General features: G+C 42.6%; 1 protein-coding gene across 1 annotated transcript in view; it reads right to left on the reverse strand.

The window, feature by feature from the left end:
- The window catches only part of TTC39B (tetratricopeptide repeat domain 39B), a 149,792-nt gene that overhangs the window by 92,760 nt on the left and 36,030 nt on the right, over positions 1 to 21,002 (reverse strand). The window contains 1 exon segment of the mRNA XM_003928147.3: positions 11,115 to 11,149. Within this exon segment, the coding sequence (XP_003928196.2) occupies positions 11,115 to 11,149 (35 nt within the window).

Raw genomic sequence — 21,002 nt, forward strand, 5'->3', positions numbered from 1 at the left:
GATTATTTATACAAATGAATATTATTCAGCTATAAAAAGGAATGAAGTACAGATGGTCCCTGACTTAGGATGGTTCAACTTAGAATTTTTCAACATTATGATGGGTTTGTGAGGGTATCAAATGCATTTTCACTTACTATATTTTTTATTTATGATGAAGTTATCAGGATGTAACCCCAACACGAGTCAAGGAGTATCTATCTGTACTAACACATTCTACAACATGTGTAGACACAAAATACTTTTGTGTCTACACATTAGATTATTAATAGAATAATACTTCTGTGTCTACACATTAGATTATGATTAGATTATTCTATTTATATAAATATTATTCTATTTATATAAAATATCTACAAAAATTAAATTAGTGGTTGCACTATCTAAAGGTGACAGAAATTAGATTAGTGGATGCCCCAGCTAAGGGTGGAAATAGAGAATGCTATAAAAGGGCAGATTTCTTTTTCAGATGATAAACATGTTTTGAAGTTAGATTGTGCTGATGGTTGTATAAAATTCTGTAAATATATTAAAATGCATTAAATTGTATACTTAAAATAGGAATATGTAGGATATAAATTAATATTGTAATAGTGCTGTTTTAAAAAATTATCTGGGTGGAGAATCTCACTAAAGGGTTTTTTTTCCCCTCCCTAGCTAATACCAAGGTTGAAATATACATATTTCCTTACTGTGCCTTTCTGCATGATGATTTTATTTTTCCTTTTCTTTATGCAAGGTCTCCTATAAAACTCCTCATTGTGTCTCCTTCCTTTCTTAGGAATATATAAGATAACGATACCAATGGTATCTTAGGGCCAATAAAATAACCATCAACTTGGTTAAGAAAATCAAATTAGGCCGGGCGTGGTGGCTCAAGCCTGTAATCCCAGCACTTTGGGAGGCCGAGGCGGGTGGATCACGAGGTCGAGAGATCGAGACCAACCTGGTCAACATGGTGAAACCCCGTCTCTACTAAAAATACAAAAAATTAGCTGGGCATGGTGGCTCGTGCCTGTAATCCCAGCTACTCAGGAGGCTGAGGCAGGAGAATTGCCTGAACCCAGGAGGCGGAGGTTGCGGTGAGCCGAGATCGCGCCATTGCACTCCAGCCTGGGTAACAAGAGCGAAACTCCGTCTCAAAAAAAAAAAAAAAAGAAAAAAAGAAAATCAAATTAAGAGAGGGCAAAAACTCCCTTTCCAGACCTGAGTAACACTTACATTACCCACAGGGGAAAACTGGGGCAGAAAAAACAGCAGAGAAAAATGAAAACAAATCTAAACCATATCCTGATTACTACTACTCACCTTCTTAACCCTAAACCTTTAATTCATGTGCCTTACAAAGTCTAAATACAGGTACACAGTAAACATGTTAACTGATATTCTAAAAGAATAATATCTATGCCAAAAGGGTATAGATATTCAATAGTATTATTAAAATACTATTTTAATTCATATGTCTGAAAAACTTTTATTTTGAAGTAATTACATCATTAAAAAATTCACGGTCCTAAACACAAAAAATATTTCCTAGCACTTATCCTAGTTTCTAAACTACTTTATAGTGGCCTCCCTAAAAGAGTACATAAGCAAAACAGATCCTTCCCCACGTTGACCAACAGCCCCCCAAAAAGGAGATGAAACCAGAGCAAATGAGATAATTTTCACTAATACTAAAGTGGTCACTCATCCTTTCCTTATACCTTTTTTTTTTTTTTTTTTTGAGACGGAGTTTCGCTCTTGTTACCCAGCCTGGAGTGCAATGGCGCGATCTCGGCTCACCGCAACCTCCGCCTCCTGGGTTCAGGCAATTCTCCTGCCTCAGCCTCCTGAGTAGCTGGGATTATAGGCACGTGCCACCGTGCCCAGCTAATTTTTTGTATTTTTAGTAGAGACGGGGTTTCACCATGTTGACCAGGTTGGTCTCGATCTCTCGACCTTGTGATCCACCCGCCTCGGCCTCCCAAAGTGCTGGGATTACAGGCTTGAGCCACCGCGCCCGGCTCTTTTTTTTTTTTTTTTTTTTTTTTTGAGGCGGAGTTTCGCTCTTGTTACCCAGGCTGGAGTGCAGTGGCGCGATCTCGGCCGCCTCCTGGGTTCAGGCAATTCTCCTGCCTCAGCAGAAAAAACAAAACAAAACAAAACAAAACAAAAAAAAAAACAAATCTAACTCTGCCTGTAGTTACTGTTTACAGTTTAACCACTCTGAAGAAAAATATCAGATGTTTTCCACTATCATTCATGAATATTCACCCTTAATTAAAACAGACAAAACTATTGATTTAACCAATTGATCTAACCTAATGAGGAAAAAAAAAACAATTGATCTAACCTAATGAGGAAAAAAAAAACAATTGATCTAACCTAATGAGGAAAAAAAAAATGGCCCTAAAACCCTTACCTCACTCTAATCTGCAATTTATAGTTCAAAAGATGTGGAGAAGGAAAAACTTTGTTAGAAACGTTATGATACAAAATATTTTTATACTACATTTGATCTTAGACAAAAGGCCAAGAAGTGATCAAAATTTTTTAATTTCCATTATAAGCTTCTAATTACCTGGCTAAAAATACCTGCCTATTTCACCTTCTACAGGTAAGTACAAATTTAGACCAGTTCTTGAAAAGAAACACATTCATTCCCATTGTACTCACACCACCTCAGGACTCCATTGAATATATATGGATTTCTATGTAAGGATAAATTCAAAATTTTCATAAGATACTCGGGAATATGAAAGACCACTGCTGAAAATATGTTAAACCTGCATCTGTTCTAACAGTCTTTGTACGTAAGTTGATCTGTCTTCCCTGACTTCTCTAAACTATCATGAAAAGAAAATCTTAATTAATCAGTGCCTGCCCAGGCCTCCTGGTTAGACATTTGCCCCACTGCCCGCTGCGGTTTTTATGAAAAGGAAGTTAATCGAAAACACCCCCAGCCAGGTATAGTGGCTCACGTCTATAATCCCAACACTTTGGGAGGCCAAGGTGGGAGGATCCATTGAGTCCAGGAGTTCAAGACCAGCCTGGGCAACATAGGGAGACCCTATCTATCTCTACAAAAAATAAAATTAGCAAGGTGTGGTGGCACCTGCCTGTAGTCCCAGCCATTTGGGAGGCTGAGGTGGGAGGAGTGCTTGAACCCAGGAGTTTAGGGGCTGCAGTGAGTTGAGAATGCTCCACTGCACTCTAGCCTGGGAGACAGAGTAAGATCCTGTCAAAAAAACAAAAATGAAATAAAACCAAAAAACACCAAATCACTATGACTGCGTTAGTCCACTCTCCCCACTAGACAAAGCCAGGAGTCCTCCATGACCCAACTTAATTTGTCCAGGGCCCTACTGGTGTTTCAAAGTGACTGCTCTGTGCTCTGGCCACTGTCCTCAGAGCTGTTCACCTGGCACGTCCCTACCTCTGAGCCTCTGCATTGGCTTCACCAACTGAAATGCCACCCACCCCTCGAAATCCAAAGCAAATGCTAGCATCCCCATCTCCCAACCAAAATATAGCTTACTTTTAGAATTCCCAAAACACTGTCTTTACTCTTCACATGCCATGTCACAGTTAAACTATCAACAGATTTATTACACCCACCATTACATTGTCAGAGATGGCAACTGGGCACTAACACTGAGAAAAGAGGTCACTCGATCATCAGAGTGCTAGAAGTGCAAACCAGCATGGAACTGTTAATCAGGAAGCAAGAGATCACCGCTAACCTGGAACTGCAAATTATTTGTGACAAATTTCTCTGTATCATGTGATGGCTCTAATTTACAATTCCTCCTTAAGAGGTCTCCTATTTATGCCAAACAGGTCATAAAGTTCACAAAGTGTTTTAATTTTTTTTATCTTGTTTTGTTTTTTCGAAACAGAGTCTCACTCTGTCACCCAGGCTGGAGTGCAGTGGCAAGATCTCGGCTCACTGCAACCTCTGTCTCCCGGGTTCAAGCGATTCTCCTGCCTCAGCCTCCCAAGTAGCTGGGATTACAGGCGTGCACCACAAAGCCAAGCTAATTTTTGTATTTTTAGTTGAGATGGAGTTTTGCCATGTTGGCCAGGCTGGTCTCAAACTCCTGACCTAAGGTGATCCACCCGCCTCAGCCTCCCAAAATGCTGGGATCACAGGCGTGAGCCACCATACCTGGCCTACTTTAATTTTTAAAAAGAACATGGTCAATGTACCACTAACTTTTTTTTTTTTTACATCTCTAATTTTTCCTTCAATTCTAAATGGAGGAAATTTTTTTTTTTTTTTTTTTTTTTTGAGATGGAGTCTCACTCTGTCGCCCAGGCTGGAGTGCAGTGGCTCGATCTCGGCTCACTACAACCTCTACCTCCCGGCTTCAAGCAATTCTCCTGCCTCAGCCTCCTGAGTAGCTGGGATTACAGGTGCGTGCCACCACGCCCAGCTAATTTTTACATTTTTAGTAGAGACGGGGTTTCACCATATTGGTCAAGTGGATACTGACTTTGTGATCCACCTGACTCGGCCTCCCAAAGCGCTGGGATTACAGGCATGAGCCGCCACGCCCGGCCAATTGTGGAGATTCTTATATGACCTACCGGTTAACAAAACCAGCAATTTCTCAAAATAGTTAAAATAACACAATTGTTACCACAAAGATCCAGAGTTTGAAAAAAAATCTACAATGAGAGTGGTAAATCCATTAGGCAGAAAAATAAGAAACAATTTCCTTTGTGGAAACAATTTAAGGCCTCCTTCATCTATCAGTGTGAATCCTTTCATTCGGCATCCAAGAGAAAATTTTCACTACAAGAAATTAATCACCAGGTTGGCAAGAGAGATTGAAGCATTTGCTCTCTGCACTAGAAACGTAAGATTAAAATGCGTAGCTCAATAAGTGTAAGGAAAAAGAGCGCTACTAAATTTTGCAGAATTCACAAGGGGAATGTTACTGCATCACAAATGTAAAAGAGGAAATGAGAGAAATATTGACAAACTCTGAAATTAGGACAAACAAAAAGTTCACATTAAAAACAACTGAAGAAATTTTTACAATTAACATGTATTTATAATCAGAGGCCGACTGGGACTCCTGTGTCTCCAGCTTGCCAACATAGAACTGGGAACTTCTCAGCCTCCATAATCACAGGAGCCAATTCCTTACAGCAAATCTCTTCATATATAGACATAAATCTCTCCTATTAGTTCTATTTTTCTGGAGAACCCAGACTCTTACAAGGGAGAGCAGAAAAGTACCGAGATTCATTGAGCACCTACTATGTGCTTTGCTCCCACTATCATATTCAACTTAAATTTCATTTAATTCTCTCAATAAATCTATGAGAGGAGAAAACAAGCTCAGAGAAATTGGGCCCAGGCCTCCCAGCCAGTAAATGGCAAACTGGGACCAGAGTTCAGGTCTGACTGTCAAGTCTGTGGTCCCGTCTCCCCAGGAAGGTACCTGTAGTTGTGTGCACGAAGGCAAAATGAAACCACGCTGCTGTGCTTTGTGGTATTATGGTTGTGTGTAATATTTTCTTTGTGTTCTCACTGCCATTTTTTGTCATCACCAACAAGCTCCACTTCAGAAAATGAGGGAACGTGTGCTCTTTCTGCGTCCACAAGGGGGCGTAGTTTTAAGGGCAAAAACTTCCCGGCGCCATGCCCCTCTTCCATGCCTCTCCATCCAGGAGATTTAGGCCACTGTTTTAACTTTTGCGGGCAGGGGCAAACGTCAAAAGTCAATCACTCCAGAGGAAGTTCTAAGGAACTCCTTTGATTGGCCTGGGGTCTTGGAGAAGGGGGTTCCTCCCAGGTTAAAAGTCCCCTTCTTCCTCACCCCTTTGGACTCCATGTTGGGATCCCCTTCCACAAACTCTCTCATGGAAGCTATCTTTCTCTCTCCTGGACTTCCCCTCTGGGGTCCCCTTCCACCCAGTGTGGAAGCTTTCTCTCTTCCTCTCCGTTTTCTCTTTCTCTATCTAAATAAATCACTTTCTGCAAACTCTGTTTGGGTTCCAGTATTTACTTTACGAGTGTCCATGGTCTTCTCTCCCATTCTTGAGAGAGTGATAGACCGAGAACCTGAAGAAACATCCTCTCAGGGATGCTGAGGGCTCCCCTGAACCCCTGAACCCCAGCAAAACTACCCCTCACAATACCTCTCAGAACACTGTAAGGCGTAAGTATACGCAAGACCAAAAGGTAAAGTTTATTAAAATCTGATCAAAATCAGCCAGGCGCATTGGCTCATGCCTGTAATCCCAGCACTTTGGGAGGCCAAGGTGGGCGGATCACCTGAGGTCAGGAGTTCTAAACCAGCCTGGCCAACATGGTATAACTCCATCTCTACTAAAAATATAAAAAGTAGCCGGGTATGGTGGCAGATACCTGTAATCTCAGCTACATGGGAGGCTGAGGCAGGAGAATCGCTTGAACCCCGGAGGCAGAGGTTGCAGTGAGCCAAGATCGTGCCATTGCACTCCAGCCTGGTGGACAACTGCGAGCCTGAGTCTTAAAAAATAAATACAGCCGGGCGCAGTGGCTCACACCTGTAATCCCAGCATTTTGGGAGTCCATGGCAGGCAGATCACGAGGTCAGGAGTTCAAGACCAGCCTGGCCAATATGGCAAAATCCTGTCTCTACTAAAAATACAAAGATTAGGCGTGGTGGCGGGCACCTGTAATCCCAGCTACTTGGGAGACTGAGGCAGGAGAATCGCTTGAACCCAGGAGGTGGAAGTTGCAGTGAGCCAGCATCATGCCATTGCACTCCAGCCTGGGCAACAGAATGAGACTCCATCTCAAAAATACTATTAATTAAACAAATAAAATAAAATCAGATCCAAATCAATTGTAGATTCTGAATGGAAGCCTCTGCTACAAGATTCTTCGAGTATAGATTCCAGCGTATAATCTGGCTACCCCTTCTGCCTTTGGGCTCCATTTTTCTCTATGGGAGAAGGGTTCCTGTAATGTGTTGCTGTGACCAAGGTGAGAGGAGTGGAACATTTCAGCAGCACTGAAAAGGAAACACGAACATTGAAGTGGCAGTCTAAAGGACACGAGAAATACTGCACAGCAGGAACCAAAAAGAGCAAGATAAATTCTAAAATGGATAAACCTGTGGATTTCTTACACTGAGCAGGACAGAGAAGTTAAAATTAGAAAAGAGAAAGAAACTGCTGGCAGATAAATACGGCCACAGAGAAGTTCCAGAGACAGTGAAGGAAAAATGCGTGATCAATAGAAACTGGGGCAGTGTTAACCGGCGACAGTCTTCAGGATGGGAAAAACTATAACACAGCTGACAGTCAAACAAGAGACACCAAGACACACAATGCTTCTTGAATTCCCCATTTTAAAAGCACGTGAAGGAGGTTCTCTAGCAAATATGTAGGATGAACAAGCTAAAAAAATCTAATGCACAACAAGAGGACCCTAGTTAATAAATAGTACACTGTATTCAAGCTCTTTGCTAAGTTACAGAACTCTTGCCACATAAGAAAAAAATGGTTAACTATGTGAGATGATAGATGTCTTCATTTGTTCTTCTCTAGTAACAATTTCACTAGCTTATAACATCATGTTGTATACCTTATATATACACAATAAAATTTACTTTAAAACAAAAACGGCCGGGCGCGGTGGCTCAGCCTGTAATCCCAGCACTTTGGGAGGCCGAGGCGGGTGGATCACAAGGTCAACAGATCGAGACCATCCTGGTCAACATGGTGAAACCCCGTCTCTACTAAAAATACAAAAACTAGCTGGGCATGGTGGCACGTGCCCATAATCCCAGCTACTCAGGAGGCTGAGGCAGGAGAATTGCCTGAACCCAGGAGGCGGAGGTTGCGGTGAGCCGAGATCGCGCCATTGCATTCCAGCCTGGGTAACAAGAGCGAAACTCCGTCCCAAAAAAAACAAAATAAATAAATAAATAAAAATAAAACAAAAACAAAAAGGACACAAAGGAGTTTCTGATAGTCACTAATCAAAAGCATCTCCATGACAGGAGTCATTTTTGGATGATGCTCTGAGAACCAGATAATGTTAATATTAAACCATCTAATACAGTTGAACAAGAGTTGTTTTTGTGCAAACACAGGCATCCTAGATCAAAGGAACTGAATGGAAAGCCCAAAAACCGTGTTGTTATTTTAATGACTTTATTTTCTAAAGGAGGTATCATATATAAATTCCTTCCCGATGGATCTAGCAAATGGTATTGGAATAGTGGGCTAGCAATTTTCGGGCTGGCGGGAGATAGCAATCCAAACTAACTTCAGCTGGGTTGAATTCAGGGCTTTTGTTTCTTTCTGATTTGACTTTTTAAAAACTAGTAGATGTTAAAAACAACTTGTAATGCCTTCATGACATCCCAAAGGTAAAGCCACTACCAGCCTACTGAAGCCACTGAGAGCTTAGAGACGCACAGGCGTCAGTGTGCACTCTTCACGGGTCATACTGGTCCCATTGGTCAGTGAGACCTGTCCTCCTCTGAGGCCTGCACCACTCTGTGGTGTGTGTGGGATGCTAGCTCCCAATGGGAAAAGCAGTGTCTCCTCTGGTCAACTCCAATCTCCAGCCCCATGGCCCAATCCTTTTCCATCCCCTGGACTGTGGTCTCCTACTACAGCCCAAGTTCAGTTCCTGCTAATACCCAGGGAGGAGCAGGGTTGAATAATAATGACGATAACTTGCCCACCATAAAAGTGATTTTTTTAAAAAAAATCACATAAACAGATTATCTTCCAACGAGTACTGTACAAAAAGGGAGGAGAGGGAAAAGGGTAACTTTACAGCGGAAAAACCCAACAAACGCTACCTTGTGCCACGTGACCACCTTCAACATCAGTAGTGCTAAGTCACACTGATATCGTAGACCTTTGCTATGATGTGACAAGAATGGCCCTTTCCATCTGAGGTCTTTCTCCCCAAAACCACAGTCAAATCATGAGGGGGGAAAAATCAGACCAATCTCAACTGAGGGCCATTCTACAAAATAACAGAGAGTAGTCCTCAAAACTCTCAAGGTCACCAAAAACAAGGAGGGTCTGAGAGACTGTCACAGCCAAGAGGACCCTACGGAGACAGAAAAACTAAATAAATCTGGATAATGTATGAACTGTAGTTAACAATAATGGATCCATATTGGATAATTGTGACAAATGTATCATGCTAACTTAGAATATTAATGATACGGAAAACCAGGTGTGCAGTACACAGGAAGACCCTCTACTACCTCCTTAATATTTCTGTAAGTCTAAAACTGCTCCTAATTAATCAGTTAATCCCAATCACAATTACTTTTTTTTAAAAAATCATATAAACATTAAACTTTTGGACAAAATAAAAATGTATAATTCTAACAAAGAAAAATTGTGGTCTGGGGAAAGTATCTATATGAAATATAACAAAAGATTAGGGTATATATAATTTAAAGTCATAAATATGCTAAGAGAAACGTTCAGAAAAAAGCTATGAGATGAAAACTAGAAGTCATACAAAAGATGCAATGTATTTTTTAAATAATTTTTAAAAATACTAAAACAGGTATCATTTAAGTTGCAAAACTGTTTTTCTTTTTCTTTTCTTTTGTTAAAGTACTTTTTTTTTTGAGACAGAGTCTCACTCTGTCGCCAGGCTGGAGTGTAGTGGCGCGATCTCAGCCCACTGCAACCTCTCCCTCCTGGATTCAAGCGATTCTCCTGCCTCAACTTCCCAAATACCTGGGACTATAGGCGTATGCCACCATTCCCAGCTAATTTTTGTATTTTTAGTAGAGATGGGTTTCAACGTGTTGGTCAGGATGATCTCAATCTCTTGACCTCATGATCCACCCGCCTCAGTCTCCCAAAGTGCTGGTATTAACGCGTGAGCCACCACGCCTGGACGCAAAACTGTTTTTCAAATAATACCCAGTGATGATAATGGGATAGTTTAAACCACTTTACTTACACAGCATTGGTAGCCAAGTAAATAGATAATACTCTTGTGGAACTACTGTAAAACAAACTGTACTCCCAGAGCCCACCTGTACATGCACATGTTAAAGTTCAAACCCCCAATGTGATGGAGTTTAAAGATGGGGCCTTTACGAGACAATCAGATTTAAATGAGGTCAGGAGTGGGGTCCTCAGGATGGGATTAACACCCTTATAAGAAAGGACATCAGAGAGCTTTTGCTCTCACTCTCTCGACCATGTAAAGACATCTCAAGAAGGAGGCAGTCCGCAAGCCAAGAGGAGAGCCCCCACCGGAACCCCAACCATACTGGCACCCTCATCTCAGACTTCCAGCGTGCAAAATGGTGAGAAAATAAATTCTTGTTGGTTAAGCCACCCAGGCTATTGTGTTTTGTTATACTAGCTGAAGTTAATTAATAAAGAAAGGCAATTGAGACATATAAAGAACAATAAACATATTCATCTCTTTTAATTCAGTAATCCGTTTGTAATGATAACCTTTGGAAATAATTCAAAATATGACAAAGCTATACACATGTAAAAACTTAGCTTTATGTTTTTAAGCCAGTGACACCCTAAATGTCTAACAATGGAGAAGCAGATAAGCAAATTATAATTTTCCACTTCATCTAATATGATTTGGTCATTTACAGTTATTACAAAAACTATATAGGCTTACAGTGAATGCTTTTAATAAAATTAAGTGCAAACTAAACACAAAAATCTACAAAATGAGACTAGTGATATAAATATGAACAAGTATTAAAAGAGTTAGCTATAAACTAATAATTTGTTGGGAAGTATTTCGTTACAAGAAATCATACTCAGAAATGTATTTGAGAGTATTATTAGATAGATCTTTTCTTAAACATAATCACATCCCTCTTTAATTAAAGAAAAGTGATTTTTTTTCTGAAAGTAGCCACTGCAGTACTCTCCAAAAAATGAGAATGAGCCAGGTGCAGTAGCTCACACTTACAATCCCAGCACACTGGGAGGCCAAGGCAGGTGGAGGTTGCAGTGAGCTGAGATTGTGCCATGCACTCCAGCCTGGGCAACAAGAGCAAAACTCCATCTCAAAGAAAAAAAAAATGCGAATGAAACACGTACTTTTCACATAAGACAACTATCATTTTTCTTTACTACATACTTTCTATTATGTTATTACTTACATTGAGATGGTTTCCAAGGCATCTTCAAAAATATCCTGGGGAAAACAAAAAATACAATGAGTTTCTCAAGAATTCTAAATGGAGAAGAGAGAAAGTGAATACACACAATGGGAAGGGCGGTCCTGGTGGGAAGGTACAGCAGACAGTAAAATCAATCAATGGAATGCTCATGGAATTCTGTTTACAGAAATCAACGTGAATTTCAATGAGGTTTAATTTTTTTTTAATAATACTGGTAAAATACTCAGCAAGTGATGAAATTGGGCTAATTTACAGAGAATATGACGTCTTTTATGAAGTTACCTTTCACTCCTAGATCTCATTCATCCTGATTATAGAGTACAATAAATAACAGGACTTTCCCCATGCAGACTTTTCTTTCTCCATGGCTAGCCAAGTGAGCACCCTCTAGGCCTTCATTTCACATCTCATTGCACCACCCTCTCAGCTCATCTCCCTGTCACCTGCCTGTCACCACCCCAGTTTACTCGGTGCCACACAGAATGGCCCTTTGCTTCATGCCCACTGGCCTGATCACAGCTGCAACAGGAGAGAAACACACACACACTTGTATGCACTCAGAAGTCCACACATGCACCACACTCAGACACAGTGTCTCACACACAATCTTACAGTCACATGCACAAACACACACGCACTCACTCAAAAACTCACACATACACAGCAGCTTCCTCATAGCTGCAAAAATCAACCCTAAGCTCCTCATCCCACTATATGGGGGCCCCAGCCGACTCTTCCAAACATCTTTCTCCAATATCCCTATCATTCTCACCATAGCCCAAACTCTGGGGACTCCACAAGGGCCACCTCACTGGTGTCCCTACTCCTGTGCTTGATACCCTCCATTCAATTCTTTACATGGCAACCATATCACTCTTTTGCTTCTTGTCTTCAAATAAGCATACACCATTCCAGTTTTCTAGACCTCTTTGAGAGCTTTCCATTGCACTTAGAAAAATCCCAAATTCATTCTCCCTCTCCAGAGAGCCCTAAAACAGCCCCGCCTGCCTCTGACCACATCCCCACCCACCTTCCCCTTACTCATTCCACTCCAGCCACAGGTCTGTCTTTCTGTTCCTTGGACAAGTCAAATATCCCACAGCTCTCTGCACTGTCCCCTTTCCTACAATGTCCTTTGCTCAATTATTCCCATGGCTGATTCTTTCTCATCCTTTGGTTTTCAGTTTAGAAATCTACCTCCTCAAGAAGACCATTTCTGATCACCCTAATTAAAATTACTAGGAATAGCAGCTTACAGTTCCTCATCATCTCATTCGTTTCATTCATAGCACTTATCATAATCTTTTTTTTTTTTTTTTTTGAGACGGAGTTTCGCTCTTGTTACCCAGGCTGGAGTGCAATGGCGCGATCTCGGCTCACTGCAACCTCCGCCTCCTGGGTTCAGGCAATTCTCCTGCCTCAGCCTCCTGAGTAGCTGGGATTACAGGCACGCGCCACCATGCCCAGCTAATTTTTTGTATTTTTAGTAGAGACGGGGTTTCACCACGTTGACCAGGATGGTCTCGATCTCTTGACCTCGTGATCCACCCGCCTCGGCCTCCCAAAGTGCTGGGATTACAGGCTTGAGCCACCGCGCCCGGCCTAGCACTTATCATAATCTGTAACCATCTTCCTTGTTTACTTGGTTACCCTCTGTCTTCATCAGAGCAGGCTCTTAAATACACACACACACCCAACAACAACAACAACAACAAAACAGGGCTTGGCATCAAGGTTTGCTCAGTAAATACTTGTTGCCTCATGAATGAATAAATATGTATGATTGGAACCTGTATTGCCAAGGGACTTACCATATCACACCTCATTTAGAGTTATGCACAGAAATGAAGAAAGGGGGCTGGAGATCGTTTCCTTTGTGTGGCCATTAATACTGAACAGTGTTTAGACCGTACTGGATTTTGCAGTGAGGCAGAAAACACAGAAGTATAAACACTAAAAAGAAGAACTGGCTGGGCATGGTGTCTCGCGCCTGTAATCCCAGCACTTTGGGAGGCCAAGGTTGGTGGATCACCTGACGTCAGAAGTTCAAGACCAGCCTGGCCGACATGGTGAAACCCCACTCCTACTAAAAATACAAAAATTAGCCAGGTGTGGTGGTGCAGGCCTGTAATCCCAGCTACTTGGGAGGCTGAGGCACAAGAATCACTTGAACCCAGGAGACGGAGGTTGCAGTGAGTCAAGATCATGCCACTGCACTCCAACCTGGACGACAGAGTGCAACTCCATGTCAAAGAAAAAGAACCAACATTGTAAACAGTGGCAGAACTGAGTGAATTTGGAACCCTGACCTATAGTAATCTACATTAATATCACACACTGTAAGGAAGGTAAAATCGGGGGCTGGCACACAGGTTATCACATGAGTAGTTATAGAGAAGGGAGGAAAATGTGTTCTCCAGTAACCCAAATCTCACTATGAATAAGCCCAGCTCGCAGTCCCTCTGGCAGCTCTGCTGACGCCCTCCGCACTTACCTTTAACAATAAAGGGGTACAAGCCAGGCGCGGTGGCTCAAGCCTGTAATCCCAGCACTTTGGGAGGCTGAGGCGGGTGGATCACAAGGTCAGGAGATCGAGACCATCCTGGTCGGCATGGTGAAAACCCGTCTCTACTAAAAATCCAAAAAAATTAGCTGGGCATGGTGGCGCGTGTCTGTAATCCCAGCTACTCAGGAGGCTGAGGTAGGAGAATTGCTTGAATACAGGAGGCGGAGGTTGTGGTGAGCCAAGATCGCGCCATTGCACTCCAGCCTGGGCAACAAGAGTGAAACTCCGTCTCAAAAAAAAAAAAAAAAAAGCAATAAAGGAGTACATAGCCAGTCCACTCCCAAAGGCTTCCGCGCCTTCTCCTGACAAACCTCAACATGGACACTAAAATACTTACTGAGTAAGCTCCACAAAGGATAACCTGGGAAGTGAGCCCTCCTTGTAAAGGAGACAAGACTCATATTTTCATCTCAACAAAAAGTAGTCCCACCCCTCCATCAAAAAAAAGAAAAAAAAATAAAGAAAAGAATATCAAGCCAGGTATGGTGGTGTACACCTGTAGTCCCAGCTACTCAGGAGGCTGAGGTAGAAAGATGGCTTGAGCCCGGGCATTCAGCCTGGACGATATAGCGAAACCCTGTATCTAATAACTTTTTATTTTAAAAAAACATCAAGAATATCAAAACTATCCATTTTGTTGAGACAGTAATCACATGGAGAGAGTTCTCTAAATAAAGCATATTTGGTCTACAAAGGCCAGACAAAAGGTGGAAGTTTCTTTTTTTTTTTTTTGAGACAGAGTTTCGCTCTTGTTACCCAGGCTGGAGTGCAATGGCCCGATCTCGGCTCACCGCAACCTCCGCCTCCTGGGTTCAGGCAATTCTCCTGCCTCAGCCTCCTGAGTAGCTGGGATTACAGGCACGCGCCACCACGCCCAGCTAATTTTTTGTATTTTTAGTAGAGACGGGGTTTCACCATGTTGACCAGGATGGTCTCGATCTCTCGACCTCGTGATCCACCCGCCTCAGCCTCCCAAAGTGCTGGGATTACAGGCTTGAGCCACCGCGCCCGGCTGGAAGTTTCTTAATTTTAAAAAGAGGAAAGGTGAAGAGAAAAACTCAGATTTGCTGAGTACCTATCACACGCCAGGCACCTTACAACCTTACAAAGGCCACCTCATTTGTTCCTCCCAACACACAGCAAGTTAATCCAGTTGTAGTTTAATCACCTGCCCATCATCACACAGCTGGTAACTGAAGAAACTGGGCTTCAATCTCAGGTTTAATTCCAAAGCATTTCATTAATGTTAATAATAAGTATCCAGAACTTGGAAATTAAGACAGTTGGGCAGGATGGGGAAGAAGCGGGGGAGCATATCCTCAATGTCATGTGATAGCATTGCTTTGCAAGCCTCCCAAGAATGATTTAACTCTCTAGAAGGGTGTACTTGTGTTTAATTTTGCCATCTGCTGTCTGGAGTCCGCACACTGTGAAGTTACATGTTAACTTACATATAACTAACATGTAACTAACATGTTACATGTTAACTTTTTCACCACTTAAAAAACTTACAGGTTTCTTAGTGGCGAAAAAAATTACCTCAAAGATGATGATTTTGTTGCTCTGTGAGACAGCAGTTCCCAACCTTTTTTGGTACCAGGGACCGGTTTCGTGAAAGACGGTTTTTCCACAGATGGGAGAGGGCAGTGAGGAAATGGTTTCAGGATGAAACTGTCCCACCTCAGATCATCAGGCATTAGATATTCATAAGGAGCGTGCAACCTAGATCCTTCACATAAGCAGTTCCCAGTAGGGTTCACACTCCTGTGAGAGTCTAATGCCACCACTGATCTGACAGGAGGTGGAGCTGAGATGGTAATGCTCGCCCGCCCACCAGCCACTCACCTCCTGCTGTACAGCCCAGTTCCTCACAGGCTACAGACTAGCCCCAGTCCACAGCCCAGGCACGACGGACCCCTGCTTTAAGGTATTACCCACCTTTACGCATAACCTAGCAATCTTCATCTAATGTTGTTCCTTAAACCTATAAATACTAGTCCCTCAAATACTGTTTGGATCAATTTACCATTTCACTGGTTTCCTAATTGGTGAATGAAATAAAATTTTTGAGATGTTCATTTTATATCTTTATGGAGTCCTATTTCCAATTCTGGGAAATTACACTTGGATAATGGATATCACTAACCACTCCCTCCCTGCAAATACAGGGCCTGCAAATACAATTTCCTGCATCCTTAGGAAAGGTGATGTGGGGTCCACGCGGAGGATGAAAACACCAAAAGGCCGAGGCTGCTCATGCCTCTGTTCCATATCCCTATAGACCAGTGCTTCCTTTTCCTCCTGACGGTCTAGGTCCCCACACTCAGCTCAAATTCTATCCCTTTTCTGCTGCGGCCTCAGGGAGCTCCTTTTCCTTGTGTGAGATTCCTATCAGGGCCCTCAGGTTTGGCACTGGCTCCTATTCCACCGTCTCCCACCTGGCCCTCGGTAGACACACACATATATTCTTCATGCAGCACGACTAGATATTTCCACCGAAGTCTCTTTGCTTCTTCATACTCACCATCAATTTCCCAGTGCTCCTCCAGTACTTCCCTTGGCTCCCCAGTACTGGCAGGCTCACCATGCGCTCTCCAGTTACAACAGGCACAGTCAGAGAAGCATCCGGACTCCTTCTGATATAAGGAAACTAAGACAGGAGAGCTCACACTGCTGACAAATATAACGTGTTCACAGGAATGTCCTGGTGTTTAGTTCCCTCCTTGAAGGCAGCTGCATTTGTCTGCCCTACTCCCATGCCAGGGGCAGCCTTGAAGTGCTACCACTGTAGGGTCTGGTGTGACAAATGTTTTCACTGAACCACACCTGGCTCCTAATCATACACTGCCTCGAAACAGTATCTAACTTTCCCAAGAGCCTCTCTTGACTCTCTGGTTGGAGTCAAGGGCTGTTCCACTCTTTAGGAATCTATTTTCTATCCCAGCACAGTCCTCTGTACTTCATGGACTCTTGGGCAGATCATGGTTGGCTAACTGGCTGGCTGAGCACCCTTGTCTTGAGATGGAAGGTCCTTACCTTGAGCAGTTTCATTTTGCACATTAGAAAATGGGCTCATCTGTTAGGTGAAGGATTTCCTAGGTGTGCCGACAGATGTAAGGCCAGCACCCAGGGCCTGCTCCCTGCTGGGAGATCAGCCTGAAACCTACCTCTGCCTCCAGATCATAGAAACTGCCACCCTGAGCACAGAACTGACACAGAGTGAGGAAAGTTGATGGGTGCTACATCACCTACTAAGCCTTTTCCAAACAGTTTCCATCTTAACTCGTTAACTTTGTCATATTCTGAGTAGCAAAAATGCACGAAAGTACATTTGAGTGACAGAGCAGGTTCTTGAACTTCATTTAAGAATCTTGGCCAGGCGCGGTGGCTCAAGCCTGTAATCCCAGCACTTTGGGAGGCCAAGGCAGGTGGATCACGAGGTCGAGAGATCGAGACCATCCTGGTCAACGTGGTGGAATCCCGTCTCTACTAAAAATACAAAAAAATTAGCTGGGCATGGTGGCACGTGCCTGTAATCCCAGCTACTCAGGAGGCTGAGGCAGGAGAATTGCCCGAACCCAGGAGGCGGAGGTCACAGTGAGCCAAGATCTCGCCATTGCACTCCAGACTGGGTAACAAGAGCGAAACTCCGTGTAAAAAAAAAAAAAAAAAAAGAGAGAATCTTAATGGGTTATTAATGACAAAAGTGTTTACATTATTTTTATCTCCAAAGAGCAAAGAAAACAAATATGCTATTAACAGTAGTAATTTCAATACTCTGCATTAATTTCCAAAGAGACGAAACAGATTTACAAACCCTTCAGGCCTCCCCATCTGATTTTTAATTCACTTTGTGGTCTGAAAAGGAATACATGGCAAATATTACTCCAAGAAGGAAAGGGAAGTAGGAAGTAGCATGACAAAAATCAACACCAGCTACTGTAAATCCACAAAGTTGAATCGCTTCTCTACCACTCCCTGTTCCTCTCTCCCTATCCCTCCTCCCCATCCCTCCTCCTCACCCTCAGCCCTGTCCTCTGTTTTACCCTCTTTCTCACAGGGATGACTTCACAGGCCTAAGAACAGATGCTACCATGCTCTCATTTGACCACTGCACTTTAGCAAAGATGACAAGGTTTGAGAGAGCTTGCAGATTCCTTCCTCCTCAATGAAGACCACCTGCCCACCCTCACAGAACCAGGCCCTCCGGACTGGAGCTTTCCCACCCAACATTCCATTCCACTGACCAATGAAGCTGTGTGTTTGATATCACAGACTCAATGCTAGAACTGTTGAGAACTCTGGCAAGTCATGAATTCTTTTGGGGCACATCTGGACCATTCCCATGGAGATGAGACATGAAGAGGGTGCCCCAACTTCCCCCAGGACTGAGGCAGGGATTAAGAGCCACGGGTCTTGGGGTTCCAAGGAATAGAAATACATGTCTGTGGCATCCACCCCTGTAAATCAAGATGTCCAAAATGAAACCAGACTGACATCAGAAGCATTATCATAGTGACTAACACACCTGGCAGGATTCCTCAAATACTGAATTTCTCTCATAAACAGCACATTGCTAGTTAAAGGAATCATATGAGAATGCATAAACCTACGTCGCATTATTCCTTATTAAAACCTGAATAGGCCGGGCGCGGTGGCTCAAGTCTGTAATCCCAGCACTTTGGGAGGCCGAGGCAGGTGGATCACAAGGTCAAGAGATCGAGACCATCCTGGTCAACATGGTAAAACCCTGTCTCTACTAAAAATACAAAAAATCAGCTGGGCATGGTGGCATGTGCCTGTAATCCCAGCTACTTAGAGGAGGCTGAGGCAGGAGAATTGCCTGAACCCAGGAGGCGGAGGTTGCGGTGAGCCGAGATTGCACCATTGCACTCCAGCCTGGGTAACAAGAGCGAAACTCCGTCTCAAAAAAAAAAAAAAACCTGAATAAAGTATTGGTTTTTCTAAGTCAGAATTAATTTAAAATATACCTTTATTACTGTGCAAAAATCATTTTAAAAATATATATGTACCCTGAGCTCATCTGTCAGGAATAATTTTTCATTCTGTTTACATCTATCATTCAATTCTCTGTAATCTATTTGTCAAGCTCAAAAAGTAGCCCATGGCCTTCTACAGCATTTAAACTCTCCAACTAAATCCCAAGGGCTACCAACCAGCTGCATCTTATCTGCAGTGGCACGTTTTTGTTTTTTTTTTAATTGCACATTGCATGAGAAAGCATCAATATTCTTTGAAGGCAAATGTAAAAATCAGCTTCAGCTCCCCCATAACTGGGTTTGCAGGGGATAAACACCCCTCAGGCCCTCCTTAAAGGATTAGCCTCAAAGCAAGTCCTTTGTGAAACCTTAACTGACCTACAGAACTCTCAGTCAAAGGGAAAGAAAGCAAAAGGGGCCCACATAACAGACACACTCACATTCCAAGTCCCCACCTGTAAGGACTGTTGTTGGTCCTGGAAACAAAACATGATCTTCTCAAATTTCAAATATCACACTATGGCAATTCTCAAATATGGCTGACCAACACAAAACAGGAAAACAAAAACTAATCCCAAGTTTATCTTCTTAATTTGTCCAGGTTTGTTAAATTCCAGGCAAGAAATTTTTGTAGATTTTTTTTTTTGTACAGGTTTAGAAAAAACTGGAGGTTTTCAAACATTTTTTCAGAAATAGGGATTGATTTTTTTTTTTTTTTTTTGAGATGGAGTTTCGCTCTTGTTACCCAGGCTGGAGTGCAATGGCGTGATCTCGGCTCACCGCAACCTCCGCCTCCTGGGTTCAGGCAATTCTCCTGCCTCAGCCTCCTGAGTAGCTGGGGTTACAGGCATGTGCCACCATGCCCAGCTAATTTTTTTGTATTTTTAGTAGATACGGGGTTTCACCATGTTGACCAGGACGGTCTCGATCTCCTGACCTCGTGATCCACCCGCCTCGGCCTCCCAAAGTGCTGGGATTACAGGCTTGAGCCACCGCGCCCGGACAGAAATAGGGATTTTTTAAAAAGTAATAATACAGCAGTAAAATCATCTGCCAAAACATAAAGTTCATGCTTTAGAAATTTTTAAACATTCATCACTTGAGATTAAAAATAATTTTCCATATTCTCCAGCTGTAGGATTAATATAGTTCTCTAGTTGCTCTTGTGCAGGGTAAATGCTCTTGTATAATTCCATGTAAGTTCTGTGTTCATTTATTATTTTTTTTCCAAAACAGAGTTTCACTCTTGTTGCCCAGGCTGGAGTGCAATGGCATGATCTCGGCTCACTGCAACCTCCACCACCCAGGTTCAAGTGATTCTCCTGCCTCAGTCTTCCGAGAACCTGGGATTACAGGGATGCACCACCACGCCGGCTAATTTTGTATTTTTATTATGGTCAGGGTTTTTTTATGTTGGTCAGGCTGGTCTCAAACTCCTGACCTCAGGAGATCTGCCTGCCTCAGTCTCCCAAATTGGTGGATGACAGGTGTGCCCCACTGCACCCGGCCAGTTCTATGCCCTTTTGTTTTGCTTTGTTTCTCTAGACCTTTGAATTAATCAAGTAAGGTTCTGTTTTTTAAAGCTTCATTTTTACCAAAAATCATAGATCTAATAGTAGAAACTGGGAATAGGGAGTAACAGGAATTTAAAGGGAAAGATTACTTTCTATACATTTGGGAACTACCAGCATCAATATGCCAAGCGCTAGTGAAACTGCAACAAGAGTCCTTACTTTAAGGAACTTACAGTCTCCTGCGAGGAGGAGAATAATGATGACACCACCAAGTAAAGGGACCTTATTTTATCAGGAGATAGAGGGAGGGAGGACATGAGGAGCTTGATGGGGAAGGAATTAGGCACGGGGAAATGTGTAAGGTAAGACCCAGAGGCAGAAAAACAGTTTAGTACAGTCATGTTGTCTACAGTTATAACAACAGTAATGCCCACAGAGCTCACTATTATGGATTAAGGGAGCAGAGGAGAAACGGAAGATGGTCCATCTTCACCGTGTTTATAAAGTACTAGTAATAAAGCAGCCTAAAAGTGATCTACACACAATGCCTTGAAGATCTTTTTTTGAAAAAATTTTAAAAGATCTCAGGAACACAGGAGAGTTTTTAATGTCACATTTGTAAGAAGCAAATGCTGTTGTATAAATACTATGAGACATGACTGACTAAGCAAGCTGCCCTCTGGAAGCAGGAAGTTTGCTGGTAGTAAGGGACCTGTGACTTGACTTCAACTGTGACTACGTGGAAAAATTCAAGAAATTTAAGAAGTTATTAGTAGGACATCTCACT

This window comes from Saimiri boliviensis, chromosome 2 (assembly GCF_048565385.1).
Source record: "Saimiri boliviensis isolate mSaiBol1 chromosome 2, mSaiBol1.pri, whole genome shotgun sequence".
NCBI classification, from domain to species: domain Eukaryota; kingdom Metazoa; phylum Chordata; class Mammalia; order Primates; family Cebidae; genus Saimiri; species Saimiri boliviensis.